This window comes from Nannospalax galili, unplaced genomic scaffold (genome assembly GCF_000622305.1).
Source record: "Nannospalax galili isolate Female #2095 unplaced genomic scaffold, S.galili_v1.0 scaffold104, whole genome shotgun sequence".
In the NCBI taxonomy this organism is placed as follows: domain Eukaryota; kingdom Metazoa; phylum Chordata; class Mammalia; order Rodentia; family Spalacidae; genus Nannospalax; species Nannospalax galili.
In genome coordinates, this window is record NW_008353596.1 from 39,294 (window position 1) to 57,863 (window position 18,570).

At 43.9% G+C, this 18,570-nt stretch overlaps 2 protein-coding genes across 2 annotated transcripts in view; one reads left to right on the forward strand and one right to left on the reverse strand.

The window, feature by feature from the left end:
• The window catches only part of Dock2 (dedicator of cytokinesis 2), a 260,786-nt gene that overhangs the window by 31,805 nt on the left and 210,411 nt on the right, over positions 1 to 18,570 (forward strand). The window lies entirely within an intron of this gene.
• Positions 12,208 to 18,570, reverse strand: part of Insyn2b (inhibitory synaptic factor family member 2B) — a 109,679-nt gene continuing 103,316 nt past the window's right edge. Inside the window, exon 4 of the mRNA XM_008850734.3 lies at positions 12,208 to 13,482. Within this exon, the coding sequence (XP_008848956.1) occupies positions 13,296 to 13,482 (187 nt within the window). The 3' untranslated portion in view covers positions 12,208 to 13,295. The remainder of the gene's footprint in view (positions 13,483 to 18,570) is intronic.

Sequence of the window (18,570 nt, forward strand, 5' to 3'; positions counted from 1 at the left end):
TAAAGTGTTGTATACTTAACACTGTCAGTATCTAAAGGTATGCTTTAGGTATTGACCATTTTAAAGATTAATAATGAGCGCTTTGAACTCTCAGCTTCCATTCTACCTAGACCATGGGAGTACATGAGATAACCTACATGACAGCTTTTAGAAACCTGAAGAAAAGCTCAGAATTTGGGGTAGGTTAAGATGGCAAGGACATGTTTACAGGACAATCTCCTTAATTCTGGGAATTAAGTCACAAGGGGCTAAAATGAGAAAAAGAACCTTTTGTTTGAGTGTTGATTTTGTTCATTGGGACTAGCAGTTTTGGTGGTACATAAGGCTGGGATGAGATTCTCAAGGGTTTGGGAGAAAGAGGCTCCTCCCGCCCACCCCAGCTGCTCACCTCAGTCCTTGACCTCTTGGCTGCACATGTTCTCTGATGCCTAAGCAGGGTCAAGTCACCATCTCTTTTAATTGCCACTGCTACATTTCTTAAGAGGACAGGCACATGGCTCCCCTTTGTCCTTTTCAAATCTCATCTTCAAACAAAGGGGTCTTCTGAAGAGGAACTTTCTGGTTTGAGAATGTGTCAGTGACCCCATGATGCTGAAGGATGGAAGGACCCGAGTGGGGCCCTCTAGGTACTCAGTATCTGACACTGCCTCTCCTGCTGTCTCTGCCTCCCACTCTGTCAGCCCCATGAAGCTTCTGCTCTGCAATGTTCCTTTTCTCCTCTGAGCTCTCTCACATGCCACCTGTCTGCTTGGAATGTACCCCTCTACCCTATCTTTGCCAGATCTTCTAGCTTTCCATCTCTGTAACTCTTCCTGTTCCATTGTGTCTTTGCTAGAGAGAGCTATAACTTCACCTACATCCATCTTTTCCAAGTTCACTCCACTTAACTCCACCTCGGACGTAGTGTGTGGAGTGTTTCTCCGGTCACTCTACAGCAATGTCTGCACTATTTACCAGTCTTTCTCCAGGAAACACTGTGCCCTCCCCCTCCCCTGCTTTTAGATGCCTCGGTGAGCACTTCCTAAATGAAAGGTTTCTGTGGTCTGTCTTCATGTTCAAGCCATCGATGATACTTTTTCTTGGCACAGAAGTGTCACTGTTGTTTCCTTAGGCTATGATTAAGGCAGGAGACTCAGGGTAGAGTGGGCACTGTCATGGAATAACTGGATAGTATGGAGAAGGAATGAAGGGGAGGACCCGTCTTCTCCAGGACTCAAATGTGTGGGTGATAATCACCATGCACGTTGATGGAACGCTTACGTGGCATAGGTGGACCAAGAGCTGTAGGAACATTACCAAATTCAATCTGTGACATTGGCAAAAATTACCATCCCCTCTTAAAGAGGAAACATCCACCAGACACCTTGAGCGCCCTGCCCTGCTCTGCAAGCCTGTAGAAGAGGCCTCTGAAAGAAGGAAACTGAAATCCTTTAGTGCTCAGAGCCCACAGTGGTAAACGCTCTACCATATGTACTTAGGAAATGGTTTTGGTGACATAAAATCACTTAATTCAGAAATTTCCTTTAAAATGTATGTTGTTGGGTATGGCAGCACATGCCTTTAATCCTAGCACTCAGGAGGCAGAGACAGGCAGATCTCTGTGAGATAGAAGACAGCCTGGTCTACATGATGAGTTCAAGGCCAACTGGGTCTATAGGGAGACCTTGTATCAAAAAGATAAAGAAAAAATATATGTGTATATAAGTATGTGTTTATATTATATACATATATATTCATGTATATGCAATGTTGTATGCTTATTTGTGTGTATTTATTAGGGGGAAATGAGTAAGAAATTTAAATTATAAAAGAAAATACTAAGAATTATACAAGAATCCTGAAACTCCCATTGGACACCCAAAAGTGGCATCATTAGCTGAGGGTAGCTTGGTTACTATCTAATATGGTAATATGTGGAACACCTGTCTTGTGGCAGGAACACAGTGCTCTAACAAGTAATTGGGAAACTGCAGATCAGGGAGTAAGTGGGGACACACACACACACACACACACACACACGTGCGCGTGTACATTGGACCCCAACTTTCAAGGGGTCCATTGGCTGTAGGGCAGAAGTCATGAATCAAGGTTGATGTCATGGAACTAGGCCTGGGTCTTGAATGCTCTGAAAAATGTGGATAGGTGGATTGATCTTGTGTTCTCTCTCATACGGTCTCTGTTGCTGCTGCCTGTCTGTTTCAGCTACAGTGTTTTCCACATTGGGATTTTCTTTTTACCTGTTGGTGCTCCATAGTAGACTCTGATTCTTTTTTAAAATTTATTTTTATGTGTATGAGTGTTTTGCCTGTGTGTATATAAGTGCACCTCTATGTTCAATGACTGTGGAGGTCAGAAGAGGGCATCAAAATCCCCTGGAACAGGAGTTACAGATGGTTGTTAGCCACCATGTGGGAACTGGGAACTAAACCCAGGTCCTCTGCAAGAGCCGCCAATGCTCTTAACCGCTGAGCATCTCTCCATCCCCTAGACTTTGATTCTTGAAGGAAGGAGCTGTGTCCTGCTGCCTTTGGGGCTCCTGTCCCACTGTCAAGGACTTGGCATGCTGCTGATGCTCAGTCCAGCCTCTGGGTGTGAATTAATGGAAAAGGCAACCCAATTCAAAAGACGAGCAATTGATGAGATTTTTAAAGTTCTGATTTTAAAAATAGGTGAGAAAAAGTCCATTTCATGTCAGTCGTTTTGCACTAACTCTCTGGGAGTTCTCTTTGACAGATTGTGAAAGAGCCTGTTTCATCCTCAGAACCATCTTTCTGATCCCAGATCAGCCTCAGAGATGGGATTCGAGGGGACTCAGAGCCATGCCTCCTCCCTAGTCTGTTTATGGAGTGTCCTATGTGGGGACAGCACCCCTGGATGGTGAACTGATGCTGCTGCCACTACCATGGACATTTCCCACTTGTCTTGGGAATCTGCATCTAGGGGTTAGACTGGAGACCTAGGGAAAACAGTATCCCAGTGAGTGCTGCTAGTAGCCATGCCAGAGCTTTGGCGCAGAGAGAGAGAGAGAGAGAGAGAGAGAGAGAGAGAGAGAGAGAGAAAAAAAAAAGAGGAGAGAGGAGAGAGAGGGGAGCGAGAGAGGGGAGAGGGGGGAGAGGGGAGACAGGAGAGGGGGAGAGGGGACAGAGGAGAAGGGGAGGGGAGAGAGAGAGAGAGATAGAGAGAGAGATAGAGAGATTTGGGAACCATTCAGCAAGTGCTGGGAAATGTGGTTATGTCATCAAATTCTAATGAAATTACTTCCAAATAGCCCAGTGCCTTTTTGTGAAGCTAGAAAATCTGATTTGGGGCAAGTGATTTTTAAGTGTATTTAAAGACAGGACAGTATCTTTTGCCCTATTTCCCGGCACTAGAAGAGAGGTCAGCCTTTAGAACAGAAGGTCTGCCCTTGGCTGGGCACCTTTGCAGCCAATGTTACTTTTGAAGGGCTGTAAAGTTAGGGAATAAGCTGTGGGTTAGGGAACTGGTGTGTCTCTCAGGTGTGAGGAGGCTAGTCCATAATGCTGTTCTTTAATTCGTTTATCTGTGAAGAATCAGGCTTGCCAAATAGCAGGTCTTTGATAAATAAGAACTGGTTTTTGTTCTCCCTTAAAAAAATACATTTATTTATTTACTTATTTATATTTTTATTTATTTGTTTGTTTATTTTTTATTAGTTATTCAGTGAAAGAGGAGCTTGTAAGCGCCATGGCACATGGCGTATGGTCAAAGGACAACTTGCAGGAGTTGATTTGGTTCTCTCCTCCTACTGTGGGTTCCAGGGATCAAACTCAGGTTCTTAGTCTTGGTGACAAGTGTCTTTAACTGATGAGCCCTCTTGTTCTTTTTCATGCAAAAGTCTTTCTCCTTCCTGACTGGATACAGTGACAAGCTCAGAGGGTTTCATGGCCCTGTCTCAGGATTTTCAGGAGACATAATGAAGTGATACTGAGCTGTTGTTACAAAGGATGTGTCTGTTAGCTTTGCATTACTATAACAAAGTACCCAAAACAGGGTACTAGCTAGGTTTTTAGAAAAGGTTGATATAGTCCAAATTTTGGATGCTCAAGGGCCCAACACCTCCATCTGCTCACTCAGTTCACATAAGGGCCTCCTGGTAACTGGTAGGATGACCATGGTGGTTGCTTATGCCAGAGAAAATGGTCACATCTCAAGTCAGAAAGCAAAGAGCTAGGTGGGGCCAAACTTAGGCTGGTATAGCAGTCTTCTCATGTGAGCTACTACCAAGTCCCATAGGAACCACCTTCCAAGGCCATGCCCCCAAGTAATGTAAGACCTTCCGTTAGGCTCCATTTCCCACAGGTTTTAGTTTCAGCAGCTCCATCCTTCAGGCCAAGCCTTCAGTCACAGCCAAACCATACTCAAACCATTGCAGCTGAGTGGAGAGGAAGTCCCTGGGGAGGCGAAATCCCACCATGATCTCTCTCTGCGAGAGTTGTGAAGGGATAAGTGCTGCCCCTGGAGAAAGACTGTGGGAACAGCTCTAATGAAACAGACTCATACCTCAGGTCCTTATCATGCCTCTCAGGATGTTGGCCTTTCTGAGTGACATGTAGGAATTCTATCAAATGGCCCTTCAAAACCAGAATTCACTTTTCCCGACTTTTGTCACATTCGTGCAGGGGTGTACTTGCACAGCCACTAAGTGGCATTTATCTTGATTTAAGAAATATTTTATTTATTGTTTTTATTTTTAATTTATGTGTGTAAGTGCACCATGTTGTGTCATGCCTGTGGAGATCAGAAGAGGGTGTCAGAACCCCTGGAACTGGAGTTACAGGTGGTTGTTAGCACCAAGTGGGTGCTGGGAACCAAACCCCAGTCCTCTGCAAGAGCAGTCAGTGCTCTTAACCACTGAGCCACCTACCCAGTCCCTGTCTTGATGCTGTTGAAATCACTACAAATATTCTGTGATCCAATATGGAGAAAGGACTATGTGAAAAGAGCGAAGTCATCAAGGAGGCTGAGGGTCTAGGAGGGAGCGACACATGGCCCCTCAACAGATGCCAGAGCCCAAACCTTCTGTTCTGACACTAAAACCGGGTCAGTATCTTTTGCTTGAGGGACTTGGGATCTGTACATTTCCAGAGTTTCACTTTTTCTAAAATAACTTTGCTTTCTTTTTATGATCAGAAGAAAAAGACCTCAAACGCTACTTCTCTAAAAATAGGAATTAATGAGGTAGCCCAGCTTCCTGAAGCCCCTTCATGTATATAATTTCACCTTTCTTTGAAAAATTCTGTGAAGCAGAAGGACAGATGTCTTGATTTTAAATTCTTATTTTATTTTATTTTTATTTGTGTGTGTGCACCTGCTTCTCTGTATGTGCACCATATGCATGAACATGTCTGCAGAGGCCAGAACAATGCATCAGATTCCCTGGAACTGAAGTTACAGGTGGTTGTGAGCTACCTGATGTGAGTGCTGGAAACCAAACCCAGGTCTCTGACAAGAGCAGCAAGTGCTCTTAACTACTGAGCCATCTCACTAGCCCCAGATGACTTATTTTAACGATGGGGTAGGCAGAATTTAGGACCTATCCTTAGCCCTCTCTGTCTTCCCCAGTTTTTCTTATTAATGTTTTCATAGCCACATTTATTCTTGATTCACTCAACAAATCATAAAAAGCACTTACAGCACTTCATACAATGTGGGAAGCTTGGGGAGGTTCCTAGAGGTGGAAGTGACAGCTCCTGTTCTCCTAGGACTAGGACGTTGGGTCTGGTAATGATGAGCATGAGAGACTGACAAAAGAAATCCCAACTTAATTCCAATTGTGTGACAGCCTATACAGGGCTTTGGGTACTCAGGGTAGAGTAACTAACACTGGGCCAGGGGTGGGAGATGATCTGAAAATGTTATGGAGAAGAGACAATGTTTATTGCAGCTTACTGTTGTCATAAGTTTTAAGAGACTTAGTTCTCTAGTTTGACAGACCTTAAAATAACTCTATCCTTCACTCCCTCTTACTTTGGACTTTGACAAATTATTTTTCTTTCCTTAAGCCTCCATTTATGCTGCTGGAAAATGACAGTCATCATAAATACCTTAGGGAAATATTTGAGAAATAAATTTGACTAGGCAAGTAAAACATTAGTAATTTCCCAGTGTTAACTTCAAGGAATGAGACTCCTTGTTATTACTGTAATTTCTTGTTGTTTTGTTTGTTGGTTTTTGTTTGGAGATAGTCTCACTATGTAGCCTATGCTGGCCTTGAACTCATGGTCCTTCTGCCTAGACCGCTTGGATGCTGGGATTTCAAGCCTGTGTTACTTGCTATCATTATTAATAATAATATTGCCACTGATCTTTCCATCCTCCCCCCAAAAGAACATTGCTCCCTGGTATAAATAGGGGATGGATGGTGTCCCAGGTAGAACAGATGCAGCTATAGGCATGTGATATCCTTTGACTTTCAATATAGCAGTGAGATAGGAAAGGGAGTGAGCTAACCAGAGGTTAGACCACACATATTGGCATGATGAGGATCTTTGTCTGCTGTGGAGCAAGCCTCCAGGATGGTGGTAGGCTGCAGGTAGAGACAAGAATTGGTGAATGGTTTGGTCAAGGATCTGTCTTAGCAGGCTCATCCAGGCAGCCATGAGGCTGGGTAACAGAGAGGAAGTGGACTTTGAAGGCCAGTGCTGAGGTCCACATGGGTGAGACAGGAACTCACCATGGCAGAGTTTTGCAAGGATACTAAAGAGAGTTCTAGACATTGGATGCTCTAGAGTGAGGGAAAGGGGAAAGATGGAGGTATGATATCTGGGCACAGAAATTTGGGAAGAAACCCTTACTTGCTTTGGGGTGTCCTAGCTGAAAATCCACTCTCTGAGGTCAGGCTTCACCTGTAGTTTCTCTCAGTGTCTTTGGCATCAGCTATAGACAGGAAAGAGGCTTGGAGCCTGGGCACTGATGATGAACTGACTTTCATCCATATTTTTTTGGGCCTGGTGTGTACATATTTGTGGAGGAGAGGTAGAGATCTCATTCTAGAAATCCTAGCCAGGCTAGTGGTCTGGATTTATGAATATTGGTGTTTTGATTTGTCTTTTGATTTCAGTCACTTTGATCCTAAATTCTCAACTACCAAAGTTATAATATTTTTATTTGAAAAAAGCAAAACCATGCAAAAAGACAAAGATAACAAATAACTGCTGGTCCCGTCTATCACCTGTGTGATTTTTCCTGTGGGATAGGGTGTAGATGCTTGATGTGCTTAGTGGCAGAGCTGTGAGAAGCACTCCAGAATCCAGCCATTGAAATAACTCAGTGGTTTGGGTCATGAGCAAGAAAATGGCTTTGTTAGCATAACCAGGTGTCATAACATTGTGTGTGCTACCTGGGCAACCAAGCTGGAGCACCAAGTAGAGGTCCCCGTGGCTAGCTGATGGTCTAAAAAAAAAAATGGATTCTGAAAATTTGTGAAAGCCTTTCATGATAATAAAGCTTTTATTTGTTTTGGAGCAAATAATCCTTCAGTGAGATGGTGTTTTCTTTTCACTTTAATCATGGTTGAAGCTGAGGCAAAATGCTTTGCCTGAAATGCTCCTTGAGTTAGATAGACCCTATCTGTTTTAAATTGTATTTCGTCCGAAATGGACTAGGTCACGTGTAATAAATGCTCGCATTTTAATAGAAACATTACAGCAAAAAATAGTTAACAATCTGCTTTAATTTCAAAACTCATTGTCTCTCACACACAGTAAGGCAGTAGTATCTTGGTAAAATGTGCAGAATGCATTGGGATTTAATTACGATGGCAGTTTATTCGGAAACAAGGTTAAGCAGGGCTGTCAATATTCAGGATAAAGGTGCAAGGGGAGAGCAGTAGTGTCATGATGTTCTAAGTCTTGAAAGCCAGACAGACCACATAGCAGTTGAAAGCCTCGGGCAGTGCTCTCTGCTGGACTCTGACTCTGAAGGTACAGATATGAGATGGGTCACTGACATGCCACCCCTTGTGAAAGCCAATGGGCAGAGAAAAATGGGGATTGTATTTTTGTGTGTCTCTTACTGCATCCAATTACTAATGAACTTATTCCTGTAATACCTGTTTAAATCTCAGTATGAGGAGAAATGGGAATATCAAAGCTGCTGAAAATCAGCAGGATTCCTACCTCAGGAAGGCTAGAGGGACAAGTACATTCCCCAAAGGATGTCGTAGATATGCTCAAGGATAGCAGTGCCCAGGACTTTGAAGGCACAATCCCTGCTGTAGGTAAAAGATGAAGAAGAGCATTTGGTGTGGTTTGGGGTAGCAGTAGATGTCAGGGGGCTGGCATTATCTGGAACCAGAGACTGGACTGGGAGGGGTATGGTGTGATAAGGTCAGTGTGTTCCAGGCAAGCGGAAGGATACCCACAGACCGACAGATCGCTGTGGTGTGATCAAGGAGCCCATGAAGGCTCACCATGGCTGGAGGGCAGAAGGCAGAGGGCCTGTGTTGGGAGAGGCAGGGCAGGTCCTGCAGAACCTCTATGTCATGGCAGCAGGCCCAGCCTTAACTTCCTGGTTCTCTAAAGAGACGATTGAATGGCTTTAGGCCAGAGTGTGATGTACACTTCTGAATTTTGCACTGTTGTTTTAGATACTGTGTGAAAAATGTATTTTAAGGGAGGTCCATTTGGGAGGTCCTGCTGAGGCCCATTGGGAGGTCCTGCTGAGGCCAGTTGCAGGACAAAGGGGGTTTGCAACCGGAGGGCCACCATGGAGAGGCTCATTGGCCTGGAGAAAAATAAAGCATACTGTGTGGTGATTGAAAGCACATTTCTGCTCTTCATGGGCTGAGGGCTCCACAGAGGGCAGGAAGAAATCGTGAATGTGTGAGGCTTTAGGTACAGGGATGGTATGACATACTCAATTGGTGTTTAGGCTGCCAGTTGGTCAAAGGAAGATGAGGAGATTGAGGTGAAAGTATTGAAGAGGGTGATTATGATGCCTATGTTGGTCACACATGGTTTGTGGCAAACACAGTCAGCGTTGGATTTGGATGCTGCCTCAACCCTTTCCTGCCTGGTGAACATAACAACCCCATGCAACATCTTTGTGTCTTGGAACTTAAAAAAATATATATGTTGTTAACATCCAGAGAGTTACTTGGAGCTGCATAAAATGAGATCCCTTTCAAGTAAAGATATGTTGGTGACTCTGCTCAGTTAATAAAGAAGGTAAGAGTAGGTTTCAAGACTAACCTCAGTGGTTCCAGAATGGGCCAGTACCCATTACACTCTATACCAGCCTTGCTGCTTCCAGGATTGATTTTTCTGAGGGAGCTTTAGGAGCCTCGGGCAAATCCTTCAGCCTTACCTAGCTGTCTTATGCTGCAGATGGAAGGGTCTGGCTCTCAAAGTCCCTTCTATTTCTGGGAATTTGATGACTCTTTCTCTCCTCAGAGTGCTGTGCTGGGTGCTGTTCACTTACGTGTTCTTCTGAGGTGCTGAGCACGTGGTTACTCAACAGGCATTGTCACACTTTCTGAGGTTCTAACAGGCTCAGAAGAGTTGGTTCCTTGCCACGAGACGATCTTAAACCTGCTCTGATGCCAACTGCCACCTTGCAGAAGCATCTGTCTTTCTTCCTCCTGATTTACTTCAGTCAGCAAGTGAATGAATGTCTTTATTGGGCACCTGCTGTGTACCCTATGCTGTGCTTAAAGCTTTCCTTTTGTTAATTGCCAGAATGTCCTCTTTAAGACAGGGGTTCTGTTTTATAAGATGCAGAATCAGGAGCTCACAGAAACTCATTTGCCCAAGGTCACTCGGGATAAAGGATGCAACAGAACCCAAGACTTCTGGTTCTATGTCCAGGTTTGGTTTGGTTTTCATTTCCCTTAAGGTGCTATTTCCCAGGGTGGGAGATTATCCTCCAGGTGTAAACAAGGTGGTTTTAGGAGGTTCAGGGACACGGCAGAGCAAATTTGATACACATGAGAAGAAAGTTGTTTTGTTTTCAATTCTCCCTCAAACACCCTGATTAGTCAAGGAGAAAATAGGTTTGGTATTAACGTATCTTTAGAACACATTGAATATTTGCTAATATCCCTTTTCTACAGATGAGCTGATCTCACACTTAGAACTCTTCACCCTTCAAAAGTGTAAACACTTGTAGGTTTAATGAAATTATTATTTGTCTCATGCTTTATTTTAGGAATGTGATACTAGTTTTCCTGGTACTGTTGACACAAAGGTATCTTTTAAAGAAAATGTTAAACAGAAAGTAATTAAAGAAAAATATTGACTAAGCTACAGCCACATGTCTGAATGTAAGGTCATGCAGGAATGGGAACTGGAGGCCTTTGAACACAGCTGAGAATGGGCCCTGGTTTCTGTCCCTTCTCTGCTCCCGGGACACAGGCATGTGTGATCACTGTGACATCGAGTTCTGGATCTGATTTTTGTTTATTCCTGAGAAATGTGTTAAAGAATTGTAACAAATGCCACCTTTGCTTTGGGGTTGTTGTGGCTTCCTCCTTGACTTAAAATTTCTTAACCCAAGTCAACCCAAGCTAATAATGGAGTCTTAAAACCTAGGAAAAATACGTAAGTTTATTGCAAAAGATAATATCCCATTTAAAACAGTTTAGAAATTTACAAAATCTTACAGTGATGCATTGTCTTTAAGAAGGTGCTCTACAGATGAGCTGGTATTAAGTTCAGAGGAAGTGAATGAATGTTGTTGTTTTTTAACTACAGAGAAAGCAGCTGCATTAAACTCCTGCAATTTAAGTTGATATATCAATCTTTTTCTGTTCCATTTTATAAAAGTAATTTTTACTAAATTAATCTCACTCCATAAAACCATGTAACCTCAAGTAAAGCATTTCAGCAGGATAACACATTGCTTACTATTTTACAAAGAAGCTGTGGTACTCACAAGTAGCAGAGTATAGAGTTTGGGTATGTATGTGTACGGTTTCTTTAAACATAGGGATGATCCTTTCTGGTTAGCAGGCTGCTGTTTATCCAATCCTTTTTCCACATAACGATTTTCAGGATTCCATTTTCCAAAGGCACCTCCTCCTTTCCCCATTTCAGGTTGATGGCCCAAGCAATGTGGTGTTGTGCTTTGGTTCAGAATGATTACAACCATAGTTGGTTTTATTTCTAGGAATGTCAACACTTTCCAATCCTAATTCCGTTTAATTCAGATGAGGGTTTCTACAAGGTCCCCAACTTGCCCTGTGTGAATTATTTTACACATCTCATCTTTGCAGGCTAGCAGGGGGCAAAGGCTGCAGCTAGATCTAACTGCTTACACCCCATTGTTTGAAGGTGTACAGAACTTAGAAAGCAAGTGGAGTAGTTACTCTTCTCCCCAGTCAAGATTGGACACATTTACACCTTTTGCTCCAGGTTAGTGGAAGGGGCTGTTGTTTCCTGGGTCTCTGAAATCTAAGATCAGATGTGTTTTCACTCTAGCCTGATACTCCAGAATATAAATTCATTTAAAATTAGTGTAAGCAAAACAAATTAAGATGGAAGCTCCACTACCAGATAAAATTACATAAGAGATCCCAAATGGTCTTCCTTTTATTGGCTTATCCCCTGTGCTGTTCTTTTCCATTGCTGGGGCCAACTGAAAGCTGATTGTATGGATACAGAAAGATAGATCTGTGGCACTTGGCCAGGGGTAGCATATCTTACTGAAATGTGGTTTCTTAAGTATGACAAGTGTATTTATCTTAATTCTAACTTGACATTATGTATTCTGGTCTCACTTTGTGGGTTTAAACATTACACTAGAAACAGAACAAGAACATCTCGAATGACATTCCAAGACTTAAATAGTGCAAGCCAAGATTCCTTGCCAAATTTCCCTCGCTCTCCCTGAAATAGCTTTTACACTGCAGCACTGTGACAGGGGAAGTGAAACTGTTAGGACGGTTTGCTCAGTTAGTCTCACTTTGCAGTTGGGTACGTACATCCTAAGTGCACATGTATGCTGTGCTCAGCAGAGATACTCAGACACAGGGTCTTCAGCAAAGGGGTTGTGAGATGTCTTCATTTAGGTGTGACTCAGTTTTCTGGCAGTGCCAATCTAATCACAGGCTGGCAGAGAATTGAACTCAATGGAAAGGGATCCAAGCCTTGCCCTTCCTACTGCTCAGTCCGAGAGTATGCAGCAATTACTTAATTGTACTACTTACTTTAGAAGTGTGTTCAGCCATGCCGGTTTGACTGGACATCCATGTATGGCCGTGTTGTTGAAAGAATAAGCCAGATATTAAAGAGGTCGGACTTTGGGCAAGAAAGAAGTTTCATCCTAAAATGATGAGAACAAGATTCTCATTTCCAGCCCTGCTGCTTCCTAGATCATGTGACCGTAGCTTGGTCACCAGGAAGGGAAACAATGTAGAGTAACATGTTTGGACCTATCTTCATGACTGTTATGGGGTGAATGGACAAGAAAAAGTGCTGTTTTATCACAGACTTATTAATGTCACAAGATGTACTGACAGGCTACCGAGTCTTATCATCAATGCTGCAGGTAAATAAACTATGGAGCCCTAAAGTTCATGCCTGTCCGGTTTCCCTGACTTGCTAAGGAGTCTTAGGCCTCATTCAGAGACACAAAATCATTTAGGTGGCCCTAGGAAAGCTACAGCCATGAAACCCTTTTGAATTCCAGTCCCACATAACTCTCACACTGCAGGTCCTGTGGGCACTTTACTCTTGGAACCCTGCATGACCCACACTTCACAAGAAGACAGCCCCTTCATTTGGAATCTAAGGGCTAGTGGAAAGTGATGGAAACTCAACACTCCAGGGTGATCTAGCATTTGTAGGCACTGATCACGTCTGTTGTCCTTCTGTGCACTGAGTCCTAGAACATGGCTAGTTTATTATCTGATATTTTCTAGGCTATACAGTTAGTTTTTAACTTTCTGCAGTGCACAACACATATTTATGTTTCTTTGGGGTTGGTGAATTCAAGGTAGGAAGGAAGTGCTTGAGTCATGGAGGTGTGGGGAAGTGTAGTGGAGGTTTGTTCATGGTGAGAATCTGCACTTAGCAGATGAGGATGTGGCCTGGCCATATGTGACGGGGAGCTCAGCTTGTGGCCATACCAGTGTCCACAAAGTCCTCAGCAAGCAATGGCATGACACACACTCAGGTAAGGTTGGTGACCAGATGTCCAACAGTGGCCATACCAGCTCTGAGGGGCTCCTGTATCACAGGTCAAGGGGCTCAGCCTGGGCCTTTGCTGGGGAACAGGGAGGCCTTGAGAACAGGGGGCACCCATCTCAGGAAGGAACATGGAAGGCCCCAATCCTTTCAGATCCACCAGAAGCATTTCTTCTTCACCTTTTTGGTTTTCCGCCGTAGGTCCTGTTTCTCAGGGACTGGGGCTTCCGCTGGAGACTTTGGTGGCGATGCTGCTGCCTCAGCCGGTTCCACTTCCTCCAAACTCTGTAGAACCTCGTGGAACCTGCCTTCCTGCTGCCGGAAATCATACTCTACACTGGAAGACAGAGAGGAAGAACAGAAAGTAAATTCAGATCAGCACACACTGATTTAGCATCACCAGTTACCCAAAGCACAGAAAAGCAGAGCCTTGGGATCGAGTAACTGGGTCTGTGGGGACCTTGTGCCTCATGAGAAAGAGGCCACCTCTCAGTCTCCAGTTCCTCCTTGATTGAATTAGTGCCTTTAATACTACCTCACAGGGATATTGATAAGTAAGCATTGAGTGTGGTTGCCTTGTGGTATGACCAGTCTATAGTAGATCCAGCCTCTCTCTCTCTCACCTTTGTTTAGTCTTCTTAGTTGTTGTGCTGTTCTTTACATTATTCATGGAAGCTACCTCATTAGAAATATGTAGGCAATACAAAGGTATGCATTATAAAACCAAGGTCAGTTTCCTCATCTATGAAATATCAGCCATAATGGCACCTAACTCTGATGCATTCTTTGGAATTAATATGTGTAAAATAAGAGGATGTTAGAGTGATGTGCACAGAGCAGAACCTGGCATGCAGTAAACCTTTTGTATATGTTAGCTCCCATAGCTCCTGTTACTGCGTTGGCATCATCATTAACATCATTGCCACCAACACTGTGCTCTTTGAATTGTCTTTCAACTCAGCAATGTGTCTTGGGCAGTTATACCCATGACTGCTTCCTAGTATTTCTTAGTAAAGATAGATTTAAATACTCTCCTGGGTATGGACAGCACCTCCTCTTTCTATTTTATTTGTGTGTTTTGGAATCATTAATGTATACAGTATATCTGTTAGCTGTGTCCTGGTGACTACCCCAAAGTTTTATGAGGTAAACATGAGGCCATGTAGGACCAAGGTTCCCAGACGTCCCTGAAGCATAGAATCAGTGAAGAGTCTGGATCTGGGAGAGGGACTTGATGCCCTCTTGAATGCTCTGTACCCAAGAAGGATCTAAACAGGTGTCAGGAACCTTCTACCTGCCCCTCACTCTGCTTGAATCTAGAGAACTAGACCAATTCTGTCAGGCAGTCCTGCCCAGCCTCTGTCCTCATCCATTTACTTTCCTTCTGTGGAGACATTTCAGTGCCATGTGTTTGTTACCTACACTCTCAGGAGGTCCACAGAAGAGAAGCCGGCACAGAACTGTAGGAAAAGGCGGAAATGCAGTCATAAAAAACAGAGCATGCTCCTTGTTTAGCAGGGGGAGAGGGAATGTTGTGTAAGGAAGGCCAAACAACAGCAACAACAACAACAACAAAAAAAACACTCCACACTGCTCTGGGACATAGTGTGACTCACAGAGGCCTTTTTGCCCAGAAAGGTCTGAAAAGCAGCTATCACTAAAAGGTCATCTGCCCTTGTCTCTAATTCCTTGACTCCTCCCAGAGTTCAGGATCAGAGTTAGCACTGCTGTAAAAGTAAATCATAATTGTCACATGTTTGAGAGAGAAGCCTCAAATACAGCCTTGTCCTCAAGCATTGTGAGATAGGAGAGACAGGCCTGTCATGTAGCCAGCAGGAGAAGGTATCAATAACCTTCAACCAGACTCTCTTCTCCTTTTTGGACATCCCTTCTTTCTGTTCCTCTCTACAGGGACATAATGATGGCAGGGTGACCTATATAATGGATGAAGATCAGGTTGTGTTTTTCAAAGCAAAACTCCAGAGCTTATCAACTACAAGATCCTGGAAAGCCATTTCCCTGTTCTCAAGTAGTAGAGTGGTCCTATGCTGAATGAACGTGGTACCCATTCCCAGGATCATAGGCAAGTGTAGACAACAGGTACATGTTCAACATGCAGCACAGAGTAGGCACCACATGTTCACCCAGGCATTCAGCAGACATTATCCATGTGCCAGGTCCTGTTCTAGATGCTGAGAAAGGACTGGTAGATAGATCAGCACTCTGGCTGGCCTCCTCTCTTGCTAGACCAGTGAATCTGTGCCCCTAGTAAATGCAAGCCCATATATGAAGCAGTCGAAGTCCTTGTCAGAGCCCATACTTTGTCAGATCAGTGGCCATAGGCACCAAACGCACACCACACGTCTCATGCTTGCAAGGTCAGTATTGTATTCTGCATCGTCTTGGGTTTCAGTCTACACCACTTGCACCTCCTTCTCCCCAGAGGAAACTTGGGAGGTGGATCCAGAGGCTGGAGAACAGCCATTTCAGATGACTTCTGCATTGCACCAAAGGAGTTTAAAGCAGTAAGTTGCAAGTGCTAATTCTCAGCCTTATGACACTGGGGTCATGCATGTTTCACTGATTAGGAACATCCATATTCACAGTTCTGTCTCCTGAAATAGTCCTGACTTGCACACTGTGACAGAAAACCAATCTTCATTGTAGAGCACAAGGTGGAGGCAAAGCAAATGGGTAATGCCAGCTCCGTCTAAGACTCTCCATGCTGTCTGGTACAGAATATCCCATCCATCCATCTGTCCATCCATCCACATCTATCCATCCATCCACATCCATCCATCCATATCCATCCATCCATCCACCCACATCTCTCCATCCACCCATCCATCAACTCTGATCCCAACATGGTGCTAAATTCCAGTGATAGAGCTAGGCAGACCAGGACACTGTCCCTGTGACTTGCTCCCCAGTATTTGAGATAGGGCAGAGAGGAGGCCCATCAGCGGGGCCACAGACTGAGTGTGTCTGTCAAGTCCAGTGTTTGAGATAGGTAATCCAAATATGCTTCATGTTTCTGTCAACTCTCCCCCTTTTCCAGGCCTTCATCCCTGTGTTCCTACCAAATTATCTGAACACACATGTACCATTAGCTGTTTTCCTGCCTTATATGTGAAGTTTCTGACTGCCTAACAAAGCAAACAAGCAATAACAAACCACCTGTATTTTCCAAGATTTACAAATGTCCTAGACCTATTAAAAAAGCTATTTTCTGGGTGATTCCAGAATGCACCCAGACCTGCAGACCAGGGAAGAAAAGGGACAGGAGATGGAATGTGAACTCTGTCTTCTCTTCACAACTCAAAGTGCTGCCCAGTACAGAGGCTGGAGCAAGGGCTTTTGAGTTGAGCTCTTCTGGGTTTGGACTGAGGCTGTACCATTTACTGGCTGGGTGACCCTGAGCAACTTTCTTCTTTCCCTAGGACTCAGCTGCATGTGGGAATTATAACAGCAGCCCTGCTGGGTAGTTGTGCTGATGTGAGACCCTAACAGGTCCTGATGCTCTATGTGGAGCATGGTCCCTACCCATTCCTCTCTTCTTCACTGAGTCCTTTGTCTTCATCTCTTCGGAATGGCATGCTGCCTCACCTGTACCTCCAGTTCTTCAGTCATTGTATACCTGGCCCACAGCATTGCTCTTCACATCTCCCCTCGTGTACATTCAGGGAAGAATGCATCCTTATGTTTCTATGGAAACACAGCAGGGTTCCATTATAATCACTGGGATTTAAGGAGCACCCTTCTCTCCTCTTGTGTCTGCCCCCACTGGTCTTGACAGTTTAAAGGGGATTGAAAGTGACTTTCTTTTCAAGGCCAACCAAATAGCAGAGTATTGAGAAGTGTGTGTGCTTTGGAAAGAAATTGATTAATGTTTTTTAGGCCAAAGCAATTTATTAACATAAAAGAAAATTGTCACTTTTCTTCTTATTCATCTGCTTGAAAAACTACTGTTTAGTTTAGAGGGGGGAAGAGGCAGTGCATTTGGTGGCAGCTGACTTGTAAATGGGGAGGAGCCATGCCCCGCCTCCCTCATCTGCCTTTCATCCTAAGACTGAGCAGAAAAGAGGAGAGGCCAGCCCACACCATGTTTATCAACCCCTTGAAAAGAGGAATGAATTGCCAACTTGGTGAGACGTCAAGTAATCCCTGGTGGAGAGTTGTTTGTAAATTCTGGAGAGGAAGTCCCTGTTTGAAGTTTGGGTTCAGTTTTCAGGGTAGCATACCAATAACCTGGCCAGCCTTATCACCCATCCTTTCCTTCCTCTTGTCGTCCTTGCCCACCCAACTGTACCATCATCCACCTGACCACCATCTACACTCCCTATGTTCCCCGTATTCTATTCAGGGTCTTAGAAAGTTGAGCATTGGGAGTTGAGGCAGAACCCATGTGGACAGTGAAAGAATTCCCTATGTTCCCCGTATTCTATTCAGGGTCTTAGAAAGAAAGTTGAGCATTGGGAGTTGAGGCAGAACCCATGTGGACAGTGAAAGAAGTTGATAGAATGCAGGATCCAGAACTGGAATGATTATGATAGACTAGTCAAGTAGGGTGAGGTTAGTCCTCTTGAGGATGTGTGAAATCAGGGCTTCCCAGTTCATTGATGAGTGTTAAAGCCATCAATATGCAAGGCCATGTCTGAAAATGTTGCCTTGGTGCATTTACAATGCAGTTCAGGGGGCAGATGGCAAATCTAGCTGACAGCCATCATGGTAGGCACAAAGCAGAGTGATGTTCTTCAAGGTAATTGAAAGCAGGGGGAACCTGTACCACAACTCAGCTGATTGAAGAAACAGTAAGGAATAGATAGAAGGAAATAGGTAAAGGGATGGGGAAATGGCTCAGCAGTTAAGAGCACATACAGCTCCTGCAGAGAACCTGAGTTTCATTCTCAACACCCATGCCAGGTGGCTCACAGCCTGAAACCTGAGCCCAAACTCCAGATCCAGGGGATCCAATGCCCTCTTCTAGCCTCCACAGCCTCCATAGTGTGGGTAGCACCCACACTCACATGCACATACCTCCACACAGACACATGCATACATATAATTAAGAATAAAAATAAATCTTAAGAAACTAGATGTATATAATATATGACCAAATGATATCTCTAGGTTCTAGATGATCTTGGCTGGGTTAGCAGAGTTGGTTAAGCCAACTCTGAAGATACAATTTTATGCAAATGAAAAAAACAGGGAGGGAAGAAAGCTCTCTACTTTTACATAATGACTTCAGATTTACAAAACATTTCAGATCTGTATTTTCATTTTATCCTCAGGATGTCCCAGAAGGTTGTTAGACCTCCTTAACTTAGATAAGCAAATTGACAAAGGAAAATCATACTGTGAGCTATGGTTGGATCTAAACTAAACTTTGTGTCTGAATGTTGTTCAGACTTCCATAACAATA